This window comes from Ranitomeya variabilis, chromosome 8, assembly GCF_051348905.1.
Source record: "Ranitomeya variabilis isolate aRanVar5 chromosome 8, aRanVar5.hap1, whole genome shotgun sequence".
NCBI lineage: Eukaryota > Metazoa > Chordata > Amphibia > Anura > Dendrobatidae > Ranitomeya > Ranitomeya variabilis.
Window position 1 is genome coordinate 31,657,431 of NC_135239.1, and position 15,599 is coordinate 31,673,029.

Sequence of the window (15,599 nt, forward strand, 5' to 3'; positions counted from 1 at the left end):
TGGATGGAAGGCTTTATGGGGATATCACACTAGACAGAAGGCTTTGTGGGGACATCACACTGGATGGAAGGCTTTATGGAGACATCACACTGGATGGAAGGCGGTGTGGGGACATCACACTGGATGGAAGGCTGTGTGGGGACATCACACTGGATGGAAGGCTTTATGGGGACATCACACTGGATGGAAGGCGGTGTGGGGACATCACACTGGATGGAAGGCTTTATGGAGACATCACACTGGATGGAAGGCGGTGTGGGGACATCACACTGGATGGAAGGCTGTGTGGGGACATCACACTGGATGGAAGGCTTTATGAGGATACCACACTGGATGGAAGGATTTGTGGGGACACCATACTATGTGGGAAGTTGTGTGGGAACATTACACTCTATGGGGGACTGTATGGGGACATCAAACTGGATAAAAAGGCTTTGTGGGGACATCATACTGGATGGAAGGCTTCGTGGGGACATTATACTGTGTGAGGGGATGTTATATTGTGTAAGGGGATTGTGTGGAGACTTCATACTCTGCGGGGGGGGGGGGGGGACATCATATTGTCATATAGCAACTCAACAGACTTAGGTGATAAAACAGTAATAATAATGAGCAGAATTAAGTTCGGTCCTCCACAAAAGTCAATCATTTGGCCCCTTGTGAAAATTAGTTCCTCACCACTGGTCTAAAGAGCAAGTCCAATGGACTGAGGCAGCAAGTTACAAGGAGTAGATGCAGAAAGGAAAAAGCCCTGCAGATGAAAAACAAAACAAGATATAATATATATATATATTTTTAGTTTGGGGCGTGGACGAGTGTCATAATTTACTGGCTGAGCGAAGAACAAAGGTATGTTAATAGACTGCTCCTAGCTGCTGCTTTGGTCTCTCAACAAAAGAGAAAAACTTTACGCAAAAATAGAAAAAGTAGAAGTCATTTATTAATAGCCATTGTACAGCTATGCACATAAAATGGAATTCCCCTTTAAGAGTAGATAGTGTTTTATTTGTGAATCTTCATACCAAATGCGACAGGAATATTGTATATTTATTTTTTAATATTTTTAGTACAACAGGACCATGACTCTTCCTGTATTTCTATGAATAAGAAAAGGTTTCTGCTTTGCAATGTAATACGAAAGTCTTCCCACGTGGGCCGTCTCCTGGGTAGAGCTTTCAATCATTCAGCCTTGCTTAAACTTTAAACACGAGCTGTAGACTATTGTTCTTTAAATTTTAAATAGGAGTTCGGAAGTTATTGAAAAGCCATTGAAATGTTTACCCACCAAATTACACCGCAAAGAAAAGCTTCGAAGGGGGGAACTTTTTCCAAGATAACAATTTTTTTTGTCTTAGTTTTACAGTATAAATAAATAATCCATCATTCAACATTTCGGGATATTCTAGAATTAAATATACTAATAGAAGTTTCCTATATACAGGTCATAAAATGAAAAAAAAAATGGCCGACCATAGCTGGACTTAACAAGAGTCCATGCCAAGGCTCCAACAACAGAGGGTCTAGATAAATGGACTTCTCCATTATGATTTCCTAAAACTTCATGGGACCAGCACTTTATTTTAAAGGCCATGTACCTCGTTGGACAGATTTTAGTTTTATTGTTTATTTCCTAAATGAAAAGTTAGGCAGATTTCTAAATAACCTTCAATAAAATATTTCTACAATTTTAATGCAGTGTCTTTAAATCATTTAACTGAGTAATCTGCAAAAACAATAAAAATTTGTCAGTTTCTGTTTCTGTCAGCTAGCGACTTTCTTGTACACAGATCTGCAGTTGAGAGGGGAGAAAGTATTTCAGGGATGGTAAAGAAAAATGTCTATTGACAGGGAGGAAAGCATGTGAAGTGGAAAGAAGTTCTGGAGTTGTGCCGATACAGAAAAGCAGGTGGAGGCAGTAGCACCCTGGATGCACACAGACCTCACATCCAGCCTATCCACAACCTGTCCCCTCCCTATATCTCTGAACTAATCTCCCGATATCTTCCTTCACATAATTTTCGATCCTCCCAAGACATCCTACTCTCCTCCACACTTATTCGTTCCTCACATAACCGCCTCCAAGATTTCTCCCGAATATCCCCCATCCTCTGGAATTCCACAACTCAACACGTCCGATTATCCACCACCCTCAGATCCTTCAGACGGAACCTGAAAACCCATCTCTTCAGGAAAGCCTACAGCCTGCAATAAAATTCTGCTGCCTCACCAACCACCCGAGCTGCCGCCACGTCACCAACCACCTGAGCTACCGCCACGTCACCGAACACCCGAGTTGCCGCCACGTCATCGACCATCTGAGCTACCGCCACGTCACCAACCACCCGAGCTGCTGCCACGTCACGAATCACCCAAGCTGCCGCATCGCCACAGCCAGAGCTGCCGCCTCACCAACCACCCGAGCTGTCGCCTCACCAACCACCCGAGCTGCCGCCTCACCAACCACCAGAGCTGCTGCCTCACCAACCACCAGAGCTACTGCCTCACCAAGCACCCGAGCTGCAGCACACCGACCTCCTGTCTCTAACTCATTATCCCAAAGAATGCATGTATAACCCTGTATGTAACACCTTTCACATGTACAGCACCATGGAATTAATGGTGCTATATAAATAAATAATAATAATATTATTACTGGGAGGAACACTCACTAGAAAAAAAAAAAAAAAAAGCTGCAAACTGAGAAGCAGGAGATCTGAACATCAATGAAGGTTGTGGACTAACTTAGTAGTTAATAATATTGAACAAACATATGTAACCTATTTTTTACCTTTTAGAGGTACCCATTTGTTATGCAGTCCCTACATGTGTTGCAGCTTTCGAACAGCCGCGAGACATGCAGGCGCAGGGACTCGAACATATTTTTCGAGTATGCTTGCATAACGCCTTCTCCGAGCACGCTCGCTCATCACTGGTTACCAAGTTTCCAGCACACGGAGTTAAAAGGAGAAGGCTCGCAATGTGCACCAATGTCCAGCACACAGTCCTACCCGTTTTTTTTGAGAAGTATTCTCTAATAGTTTTCGAGCAGTTAGTGGCAGTATGTCGCTTGCATCGGGTGACTGTTTTTATTTATGCACCCTTCCATCGCTCATCTATATAATATAATATATCTTCAAACAGTAAAAGCCGGAGGCTGTTTTGTAAATCTCTGTAATTTAATCCATACCTTAATCCTGACAAGTGCTAACCCGCCCAGAGACGTCGTGTCACCGCCGCACAGATCAAACAACCCATTAGCCCCAAGTACCAAATCTTTCACTGGTCGGTTACCATGAAAATGACACTTTTGCCATAGCCATTAAAATGTTTTTATTTTATACTGCATTTTCCTGGTGCTTTTAAATGCCACCGTTTTTGAACAAAACACAAGAAGCGCAAGGATTATTTTATAGTATTTATTAATAACCGTCTGGAAGTAAAAAATACAATTCATCTCTCTAATATAGAAACAAAGTGCTGCAAACCACAACAAGCAGAAGACACAGTCGGAGATTTGCCTCCCAGTGTAGAGACGTGTGCACTTAGTGGTGGCGGCCAGGTTGTGTACGATGGGACTGATGTGCGGCCCCAGGGGCCGTCCTGTGATAAAGACCAAGTAGAAGGAAAATCCACCTGCAGATTTACTTGTGAAAAATACACTGCGTTTTTAAGTGCATGAAAACTGACGATCCGCGGGCTAGAGATCGGCGGCACGTCAATCTACGGTGAGCGCAATGTAAAAGGAAGAACTATGCAGCATCTCCGAAATGATATCCGCGATGGCAAATACCGCTGCAAGAAATCACCGCCGCACCTCTTACAAGAGATGCATTGCATACACGTTCCGTGACAAAGTAGCCATTGGCCATATTCCCACGTAGCACAAAAGACGCGTTTATTTAATACCCCGCAATTAACAGTTCAACGAAAAGTGGATTTGATTGCCAGAAAACTCGTGGCCACTTTGTGTTTAAAGACGGAACTGTGCATTTTTTTTTCCTAAGTAAGGACTTCTATGGAGAACTTGAAAAATACACAAAAACATGTAACAATTGTGCCTTCTGCAACAAAAAAAAAATACATAAAAAATGCTGCATCAAATATGCACCAAAAAACAAACTAAAAAACCCCAAAAACTACATATTGCAACAAACAGCAGATTTCTATGCCATGCATGCTTAAATACTATAAGTGCTACCCCTGTATAGACCTTACATAGCTCACTTATTACAAACCCTAAAACCAACCTAAAATCAATCTCAATAAACACCAAGAGCCAAAAAGTTGAGCTCCACTACAGGTACCTCATCCTATATGTTCTCTGGCCGGGTCAGGACTTATTATAAAACTGGTTATAGACATCTGACTTTCATGGTCCGAGTACAGACTGCGATGTCCGGATCGGCCACGGGTCTCCGGACCCGAATTCAACAGTCTCATGGGTCCGGCCGATGCTCGGACCGTGAAAGTCGGATGTCTGAAACTGGCCTGAGACATAACAAATTAATCTTAAGTGAATTTCTCCTTTAAAGTGATTCACTTTCTTAATTACTAAAGTGGTAAAGGTCCGTTTACATGGACCAACCGGCAGCACAATACGACCGCCGATAGGTAAACTTTTACCAATCGGCGGTCATTTAAATTCCTGTCTACCCAGGTAGACCAAAGTAAATGATGCACAGTCCGCGATCTATACTAGATCGCTCAGTACACACAGGCTGCCCTAGTTCTCGGCAGTGCTAGTCCTGTTTACACAGGACAATGTGCTGCCGAGAACGATGATGCACAAAATTTCGCCAGATGAACGAGCGTTTTGCTTATGTGGTAGATTCCCAAAATCAACTCCTACTGTGAAAAATAAGTTCAACTGTTTAGTTGCGTTCGTTATTAGGAAGATCACTTTAGGCCAAAACGCTGGTCCCTTCTGAGACACACTAGTCCATAACGACAAGTCTAATGGCTGTTTTAGGCCTAGTACCCATTCCTAATCTCGTTTTCCATTTCTGATTTACTAAAGTCTGATTGATAGGGCAGTCAAAAAAGTGGAGCATTTCCTTGATGACACGATGTTCCGTTCACAACATGGCTGCCTCCAGTAGGTTCACTCGACAAATTTTGGTGCACAATTTTCAATGCATTTTTACATGTTACAATAGTGCAAATAAAACCACATACTGATACGTCATAGGATTTTATAGGAGGAAATTAAATATATTTATTCACCGTTTTGAGCTTGGTACAAAAAAATACTAGGAACAAAAAACATCTGGAGAAAGTGTTTGTGCCGTGCAGATATTTCATCAGTTCGGTGTAAACATAACGTGACATTATTCTGGGCAGCGAGGAGCAGTTTGCCGGGATTAATAACATTTTTTGCTATTGGATTGGTTTCAATACATTTCCATGACAATTCTACGTAGACCGTGCGACCCCTGTTTACACAGGACGATGTGCTGCCGAGACAGTGGCCCACAGGACCTTTTAGGTCAGAAAGTGAATACTGGATGAAGTACGTACAATCCCTCGCTACTCCTGTGTAATGTCGAAGTCAAGTCCGAGCCATTAAAGTGCAATAATAATAATTTTAAAAAAGGAGATGCAGATTGTGGAGGGGGATCCTCCAAAAAGGTTTATAAAAGGGGACGCCCACTTGGAAAAAAAAATGGTAAACGCAACAAAAAGAAGTGATGACTTCCACGATCCTCCGCGACAATTCCTGGTCTCCCGATTTTCTCTACTTCCTGTTCCTTCTTGATACACAGGAAATGACCCTCAGCCAATGGCTGGAAGAGGTGTGTCACTGCTGCGGCCAGTGATTGGTTGAGACTTATTTCCTGGGTGTTAAGAAGAGACTGGCAGGGTACCCAGAAACCTCAAAGCAGGAGACAGCGAAGGACGGGTGAGGTATCGCTTCTTTAACCAAACTGAACCTAGAATTGAAAAAAATATAGATATTTTATTAACAAAATAGTTGACTCCTATTTGATCACTGGGGGAACCTTAACTGGAGCAAACGTTAGTAACGGGGTTAACATTGCTTGGAGTTTAGATGGAGGACCTCCATTTATTATATACAGGACCGATAGCCAGAAGTTAGCAGCCACATAGACATATATAAGGAGACCCGGGGGCAGTCTGGACACTGCAGTCTGTGCACAGACCATAAAAACGGTCTTATCTGAATTTTACCAAAAAGCAATAGCCTTACCCTCTTAGTAGTGTCCATGGTGAGACCTGAACACTTCATCTGCTGGCAACCTCTCAAATGGAAGCGGTTTGTGCCAGACTTTCCTGTTATTGGTATCAATTTCCGACAACCCCCTTTAACCCATAGTATTTTTTATACTAGGAGCGGGGATGCATACTGTGCTATTCTAAGTACCAATCATACTTATAAGGTTTGAAGGAATCCCCTAAATACAGGAGTAACTAGAAATTTGATGCATTATTTTATCAATCTGCAGCCTGTTTTTCAGGCATTAAAAATAAATAAAACATAAAAAAAAAATACAAAAACATTAAGTTGCAAAGAAAAATGGTCATTTTATTGGCTACTGCAACCAATCAATCTGCAGCTTCTAATAAGGTAAACTCTAATTGGCAGCTATTGGTACCAGTCACTTTTCATATCTGGGAACCAGCGCATTCATTTACAATAAGAAAACACACATTCAAGTACAAAATCAAGAAAACTTATGGCACGGAGCGTAATATAATATGGGCAAAACTTCAGAGCCATTTGGGCCTAAAAAAAAACATGAATTACGCATAAGACAGAGATTCACTCTGGACAATTGTAAACTCAGCGTCAAAGGCAGAAATAATTTAACAACATAAAAGACGACAAAAAAGACGACAAAAAAAAGACGACAAAAAAAGACGACAAAAAAAAGACGACAAAAAAAGACGACAAAAAAAGACGACAAAAAAAGACGACAAAAAAAGACGACAAAAAAAGACGACAAAAAAAGACGACAAAAAAAGACGACAAAAAAAACGACAAAAAAAGACGACAAAAAAAGACGACAAAAAAAAACAACAAAAAAAAGACGACAAAAAAAAGACGACAAAAAAGACGACAAAAAAAAAGACGACAAAAAAAGACGACAAAAAAAGACGACAAAAAAAGACGACAAAAAAAGACGACAAAAAAAGACGACAAAAAAAGACGACAAAAAAAGACGACAAAAAAAGACGACAAAAAAAGACGACAAAAAAAGACGACAAAAAAAGACGACAAAAAAAGACGACAAAAAAAAGACAACAAAAAAAGACAACAAAAAAAAGACAACAAAAAAAGACAACAAAAAAAAGACAACAAAAAAAAGACAACAAAAAAGAGACGACAAAAAAAAGACAACAAAAAAGGCAAATTGCACCGAGTCCTTCAGTTGTCCACAAATTATTTTCAGACGTAATGTCTGTTGCTTGGAAAGCGGTGTGACTACCAGTAAGGCCTGGGATTACCGCTGTCATACTGGTTGTTCCTTAGCTTTTCTAGAGACTACCATTACACGGGCAGCATAACGCACAGTCATACTCCCTCATTGCAGAGTGCAATCCTTTGCTATAAAAATGCTGCAGAGTTTTAGAAAGCACATAACTTGAAACAGAAACCAGGCATATGGGGAAGAGTCCACTGGGAGGTTTGCTCTTGCTTGATTGACAGGTCTTTCCCCAAATGCAACCAGTGAGAGACCTGTCAATCAGCAGAGTCTTCTCCCTGCGCATGGCTACTCTTCATATTACGAGGGAACCAATCTGAATTTCACAATGTCCGTTGTTTGGGCTGTTGGTTTCGCTTTAGTTACTTGTACAAAAGTTTTGTTTAGTTATTAGAGTTCAGCAAAAAGATTTACAGGATCTTGATGCAGCAGCCACATCGGTAGTCCATGGCCGCGGGAACCAAGCCCTGTGAACCTCCTCCTCCCGGGTAGCAACCACGGCACCTCTTCTGATTAGTAAGCTTGGAATGACATCATGTTTGCATTGCGCCACAACGATGGGCCTACTAATCGGAAGAGGCGCTGGGACTCTACCGGGAATGCAACATGGGAGCAGGGTGCATTACTGCCTTACTGCGCATTTTGGACATTCTGAAAAAAAAGAAAACAGCGACCATGTTGCCCGTCACTGAGCTACCCCCGAAACGGATACAACTGACATAACCACATTAAGACAGAAATGGAACATTTTAAAAAGATAAATATTATCATTTCATATTTTAGAGGGACTTTTTTTTGGCAAGCTTGGTATTAAAAAGTAAAACGAGCATATCCAACGTAAAATGGGAACTGGAGGTAAAAAGGGAGCAGCTGGATAGCGGAGGAAGATATCCTGACCGAGGTGCAAAGACGTATCGCCGTTTCCAGGTCCACTGCGATACAAATAAAGACTTGCAATACATTTCCGGTATGAGATGTATTGTTGTGCTTTAGTATCCGCGGTCACACAAATGTCATTGTACATGTGCGTTTTGGTTCTCGCTGCGAAACAGACAAAAGCACTGAAAACCGATGGAATAAGACCAATCACCCCACCTTACAAAACAGGTTTATTGGAGACTGAACTTGGCCTCTTTCCGCTCCTCGTTTTTACAGGACTTGTTGATGTCCATGATCTTCTCGCAGATGTACTTGTTGACTTTGGAGAGCCTCTGCGCAATCTCGTTCTCGTCCGTCGTGTCTTGTGCTATTCTGTCGTACACACATTCTGAAGAAGAGGTAAAAACAGTCAGAAGATTAATAGCGAGAGGCAACAGGGAGAGAAAAAGCTTCACAAACCAATAATCAGGTTTTATAGCATTTGCTTTTGTTTTGCCTTAAAGGGATTGTACAGGATTTGTAATGCAGCTCAGCTCCTAATCACTTCAATGAGAGCTGAGCGGCAGTGCCTGACAATGACCACTACACAATGTACGGAGCTGGGGTGTCTAGAAAATGTTTATTTCCGGCTGCTGTGGAACCCACAAACAGCTGATCAGTGGGAGTGTTGGATGTTGGACCCCAACGACATGATACTGATGACCTAGCCAAGGGAAGGCTCATTGACATCTAAATCCTGTAACACTCGAGCAGTGCACGGACTGATCACGGCCCGTCCAGCCAGAGGGTGACATCTTCATATATTTATAGGCAGCTGTCACGCCCTGGGTTGGGAGGGCCAGTCCTAGCATTGCGGTACGATTTATACACCCGTCTGACTGCGCTCTTACAGTGGGAATATTCCTACCTTAGATGTCATGGCATATCCACATCTTTATTTCCACCAACAATCTCTTTCCAGAAAATGGGTTTCCCGATCACTCAATTATATCTAGTGAGGCGGATGCCACGTCCCGGCTGAGAATGCAGAGGCGTCCGCCACGTCCCGGCTGAAAACGCAGAGGCGCCCGCCACGTCCCGGCTGAAAACGCAGAGGCGCCCGCCACGTCCCGGCTGAGAACACAGAGGTGTCCGCCACGTCCTGGCTGAGAACACAGAGGCGTCCGCCACGTCCCGGCTGAGAACGCAGAGGCGTCCGCCACGTCCCGGCTGAGAACGCAGAGGCAGCCGCCACATCCCGGCTGAGAACGCAGAGGCAGCCGCCACATCCCGGCTGAGAACGCAGAGGGGGCCGCACATGGTCTTGGTTCATTTCGATGACTTCTATAGAAGTCATGGATCAGCTGCACTCAGTTGTTATCATAGAAGTGAATAGAGAAAGCTGCACAGACCTCCCATTTCATTTTCTAACTAGATGTATATCCCAAAGGTGACAATTATGACCTCTCTAGTGGACATGCAATGAATATCTAACGTGGGCATTTCTCTATGATGATTGGATGTCTACCAAGGCACACTATGCACTCCAGGCATTTAGGTCCCTCAGGATGAATGGGCACTAGGCGTCCATGCTTACGCAGGCGTACAGGGAGTCTTCTACTCACACAGCCTCTAGCAATGAAGAAGGTATTGCAGAATATTCCGGAGATGACAAAGGACACGACATCTGTATTTCACCATCTCCCCGCAACCTCTTCTCCTTTAGCAGGCTACCATTAAAACGGCTGGGAAGGAACCTCAGTAGTCTGGAGGAATCCCCCCTTGAGCCGGTCTCTTTGGTGACACTCATCAGAGAGCGCGGGAGAGAAGAGAGCGCCGAGTAAAGATCAGCGCTCAAAGGGACGACGCTGACGAGTGAACAGTGAGACGCGCCATTGTTCCCCTCGCTGAAACTCGCGTTTAATATTACCAACTTCAATTTAGCTTCCTCCTGTGGAGAGTGCGGTGCCGAGGGGCTGCTCTGGCGGTGACAGATGTCACCGGCGGGGGACTGGGCTTTGAACATCTTACGCTCCCGCTCAGGAATTAGTATTTCCATTTATGCCTTTTAATTAGGGATTTTTCTGGACTGGTGAAGAGGTAATGTGGAGGAATGAAGCTCAGAGTGACGCACGAGCAGACAATCTACCTCTGATAACACTTAGTTTGTGAGGTGAGAGCGGAGGTTTGGGACTTGCATCCTTTTTCTTCTTTGTAGCCACACCGGTGACGCTTCGGTTTTTGAGGACATCCGTGCCCCAGATCATGACGGCCAGGTTCTTGGTGTACTTGGAATCTCCTTGCGTTGCTTGCAGCTGGTGCCATTTCTCCTCGTTCACCCATACGCCGCTTCCCAGATGGACCTGTATGTGGGGAAGCAGGAAACAAAACCACGTGAAACAGATTAGTATTAACACAATACATATATCAATGTAAAAAAATCCAATCCAAGCAAAGAGACAAAGCAAAGGCTATGAGGAGCTCCATCATTCTAGTGATTAATGGGGGGTAATTTAAAGGGACACCACTGTCACCTCATATGCTCCCACTACGATATTGGAGATTTAAAATATATTCCCTACATGCTAATGAAATTCTGAGCCCCCCTGGATTTATGCCAAAAAACACTTAATGAGTTGTTACCCACTTCCAGTCAAGTGGGAGGAGCTGAATCCCGAAAAACAGTCAAGCTTCTAAGGCTCTAATCACACCCATCTGATGTCAGGATGCTTCAGCTGCAATCCTTCCCAGCTGCGATGTTTGCCACATGCACAGTGAAGTTTGGCGTCCGGCCCCAGCTTCCCAGGCGTCCGGCCCCAGCTTCCCAGGCGTCCGGCCCCAGCTTCCCAGGAGTCCGGCCCCAGCTTCCCAGGAGTCCGGCCCCAGCCTCCCAAGGAGTACGGCCACAGCTTCCCAGGCGTACGGCCCCAGCTTCCCAGGCGTACGGCCCCAGCTTCCCAGGCGTACGGCCCCAGCCTCCCAGGCGTACGGCCCCAGCTTCCCAGGCGTACGGCCCCAGCCTCCCAGGCGTACGGCCCCAGCCTCCCAAGGAGTACAGCCACAGCTTTCCAGGCGTACGGCCCCAGCCTCCCAAGGAGTACAGCCACAGCTTCCCAGGCATACGGCCCCAGCCTCCCAGGCGTACGGCCCCAGCTTCCCAGGCGTACGGCCCCAGCCTCCCAAGGAGTACGGCCACAGCTTCCCAGGCCTACGGCCCCAGCTTCCCAGGCGTACGGCCCCAGCTTCCCAGGCGTACGGCCCCAGCCTCCCAGGCGTACGGCCCCAGCCTCCCAAGGAGTACAGCCACAGCTTTCCAGGCGTACGGCCCCAGCCTCCCAAGGAGTACAGCCACAGCCTCCCAGGCGTACGGCCCCAGCTTCCCAGGCGTACGGCCCCAGCCTCCCAAGGAATACAGCCACAGCTTCATAAGTGTACTGTGCATCTTTTGGAAGTGGAGATGTTGCACAGACTTCTCACCCAGCTTTATTGTGCGTACAACCTGGGAGGCAGTAGTTAAAACTCCTGAAGAGCACGCAGCCAGACATTAGAACTACTGGGCTTATCAATCAAACCCTGATGCCCCGTGATTACAGACTGTGTAGTCTAGATTTTACAGAATCCATTGACTCCCACTTGACTGAAAGCAGATGATTATGTCAGGACTCTGAACATTTTTTATTACCTTTTTGTGCATTACTGCCCTTTTCCAAGATGGCGTCTTTGGTCTCATGTGCACTGTGTCTTCCTGCTATAAAACTCCACCCCAGCCTTTAGTCTGTGCTAGCGTATTCTGCCTTGCATGCAGGTCCTGTCCCTGGTGACTCCCTGGCTTTGCACCTGCTCCTGTGAACCTGTGTGGTGATCCTGCTACTCTGCTCTGAGTTCCTGCTGCATACACCAGTTTCCAGTAATCCTCCTTCATCTGCTGCTCGTGTTTACTTCCATCTGCATTTGCTGGACATGTAAGCTGTTTCTGCTTTGCAAGAACCTGAGACTATTACCCAGACCTCCCTGGTTGAGCTAAGATATTATTTGAACTGCCTTATAAGCTTATCTATCTGTGTTTTGGACTAAGCAAGGACTTAGTCGTGTCAAGTATCCTCAAGAATAATTGTGCTTCATAGACTTTCTGCATGATTGCATTTCCCTCTGAAGTTTCCTATAGACTGCTAAGCTGCATTTGATATTTGCACCAAGTGTTGTGGACTTGAGTTTCTCTCTGCACCTGTTTGAATCACCGTGTGATAATATAAACTTTACCACTTATAAAACTGTGTCCTGTAGTTGTCTTGTTCCATGCAAAGAGTGAGTTATCCCCTATAATTATTACAGATTAGCATAGTAACCACCAACAAGTGTTTTTCAGCATAAATGCAAGTGCAATTTATAGTATCATTAGCATGTAAGAAATGCTATTAAAGTGACTAATACAGTCCTGGGATCGATTTAGGGGAAGGCAAATTAGGTAACAGCTTTCCTTTAGTGGAGAGTTAGACTCGGACAAGGATCACAACGCAGTGGACGGACTGGCCAGCGGCTCTCCTGACCCAAGCGTAACAGCTTCATGCATTTCTATGCAGCTGTCAAGCTTTGGTAAGTAGGGCCACCGGCCAATCCGAGCATTGCTTTGCGATCCTCATCAAGAGTTATACGGCCTTTTCCAGGGCTCCATCGCCCCCTTCGGTGTAGGTAAAGACATGTAAGAAGATGCAAAAAAAAGTGAAGCTATGTAGGCTATTTGTGTAGGCTACCCCTTGATGTGCAGCATTTAGAATGATGCAGCGAGAAAATCAGTCCTGTACCTTCCCATTATCCAGAATGTATTTATCCAGAATTTGGGTTGGAGGAGGATAGAAGGAGAAGGATGTGTTTGCTTCTTCAGTGATTGGCTTCGGTATTTCAAGTTCTGGCTCAAACAGTTCTAAGTTTTCTGTCTTTAATTCCATTGTGAATCCTAAAGGGAAAAACAAGAAAAATATTATTTATTGGAGCATTAATGGAGCATTTTTTTTTACAGGATGCAGTTTGGCTGTGGGATGCAGGGGTGTTGGTGCTACGTGTGGGACTGCGTAGCCCACCTGACCTAATAGTATCGGAATCAGTCGCTGGCTTTAAGAACTACATGGGACCATAAGACTCTTATAATTCATAGCAACCCCCCCCCCCCAAAAAAAAAAAAATGAAAGGTGTAAGAGTGGCTGTCCATCACTACATTCTTCCCGTGCACCATCCCTCCATATAGCGTCATGGCTTCTGCATGCTGCTTGCGGTGCATAAACATGCCCTTGTCCTTGCAAAGTGTGTACATCTGCATCCGTGAAACGGAGCTCCAGACATACTGGCAGGCGAAACAGTGTGCACAAGATAAAGGTGCCACATTATATCTACTTTTACAAAAAGCAAGCCCAAATATTTAGAGTTTTATGTTTCGCTGGTTTCGCTTTGCACTGTGTTCTCATAGGCTCTAGTGATGAGGAAGCGTGCTACAATAAGGTGTTATCGGCGCATGCGCATGTGCTAACCGAGAGTCTTCGGTGTTCAATAACATGTTCGAGTCCCCGCGGCTGCATGTCTCACGGCGGTTCGACAACCACAATACATGCAGGGACTGCCCGTTTGTTAGGCAATCCCTAAATCTGTTGCTGTTGAACAGTCGCAAGACATGCAGCCGCGGGGACTCGAACATATTATTGGACAATGCCGAAGACTCTCGGTTAGCACCTGAGCATGCTCAGATAACATCTTATTCTAGCACGCTTCCTCATCACTAGAGCCTATGAGAACACAGTGCAAAGCGAAACCAGCGAAACATAAAACTCTAAATATTTGGGCTTGCTTTTTGTAAAAGTAGATATAATGTGGAAGTAACGGTCTCAGCAACATGAAGAAATGCTCAGATTTACTTTTCTGCTGCTGTAAAGTGAAAAGTAAAGAAATAAGAAGCGCAGATGGAAATAATTAAGCCGTCCTGTGCCATCAGTAGGTAAAAGGTTACTTGGACTGAGAGGTCGCGGAACCAGAGGTCCCGAAGAAAATTGGGTTAAAAAATTAGAAAACTAAAAAAAACGCACAGATAACACCGCCGGCCGGCTCCAGATGGGAGAAAACTGCCCTCGTGAGCGATTATAATGTCCTGGGCTGCGTAATTCCTGACTTTGTCGCCGGTTTATTGCTTTATTTTCCCAGCATATGAAAAGTCTATACAATTCCTGCTGATGAATTAAAACTAAAATTAAGAAACCGCTAAAAGTTAATTGGGTTTAAAGAGTTCCAGGACGGAGATATAAAATGTCCTCTTATTATTCAGCTGTAAAAAAATAATAAATAAAATTAAAAATAAAAAAGCGGCTTTACTTTTAAATCAATCTACAAAATAGGTCGCTCCGAAGAATAAAATTTCTCGCTTGCTCGGGCATTTTCCTCTAAAAGAAGTCATCAATAAATATGGCCATGGTTGATCGCTTTTATTTTGCTAAGTCAAAATTTCCATCTTAAGAATTCTAACAAATGGTTTCTTGTTGTGATGTGTGCGAGCTGGGCGACGGGTATAGTTGTCACAAAGGATGGCAACTACCTAAGCTATGTTCTCCTTGAGGAGTGTGCCAAGCCCATCAGAGGCCTTTCACCCAGCCATATATAACCTCCTGCCGTGCACTGATGAGGGGAAAACACCGCAAAACACGTCTGCATATGGCTACTTATCTTAAGTCACAAGGCTCAATAAAGGGTCAATATTAACTTTTAGGATTGATTGCTACATTCAATAGGTGGCCCTAGAGTCCAAATCCTCTTCCTCTCTGAAAAGGGCAGAATTACAGAAAATATATCAGCAGACTTTTTCTACCTCATCTGAGCGAAGCATAATGTACGAAAAGAGACCCTGATACCAAAGATGTATCACTTGGTTTACAATCAGCGTTAGTAAATGTAGCAGAGATCAGAATGCTACCCACACCAGTTTACTGTCTACATTGTCTATTGATAGTGAGCTGCTTATCAGTGGAAGGGGCGTGGCCAGACTAGGGCTCATGTGAGCTGTAGTCCAGCAGTGATTATCTCCTCCAATAAAACCTTCACTGTAAGTAAACAACATCACACATCCTAATAAGTGACACATTGCTGAATTCTGTGCCTCAGACCCTACTTCAAGCTGTGCTCAGATTACATAGCAAAAGTCTGCTGATGGATTCCCTTTAAGGCCCCCAGCTACTGATGGAAATAGCCTAGGACTGGGCACTGCTTTTTCTCTGTCAGTTCCAGAGATATAGAATAAAGAGGGGTCAAGCATGCGTCAAA

At 44.4% G+C, this 15,599-nt stretch overlaps 2 protein-coding genes across 4 annotated transcripts in view; both read right to left on the reverse strand.

Annotated features, from left to right (window-relative positions):
• Positions 1-15,599, reverse strand: part of AGBL4 (AGBL carboxypeptidase 4) — a 1,613,281-nt gene that overhangs the window by 382,060 nt on the left and 1,215,622 nt on the right. The window lies entirely within an intron of this gene.
• The window catches only part of BEND5 (BEN domain containing 5), a 38,019-nt gene continuing 25,829 nt past the window's right edge, over positions 3,410-15,599 (reverse strand). The window contains exons 5-8 of one of the 2 annotated variants that reach the window (XM_077278446.1): positions 13,106-13,257; positions 10,453-10,666; positions 8,541-8,712; positions 3,410-5,930 (exon numbers count right to left, since the gene is read on the reverse strand). In XM_077278446.1, coding sequence (XP_077134561.1) covers positions 8,555-8,712; positions 10,453-10,666; positions 13,106-13,257 — 524 coding nt within the window. In that variant the 3' untranslated portion in view covers positions 3,410-5,930; positions 8,541-8,554. Of the gene's footprint in view, positions 5,931-8,536; positions 8,713-10,452; positions 10,667-13,105; positions 13,258-15,599 lie in introns of those variants that run through there. The other variant, XM_077278444.1, reaches the window with a different exon arrangement.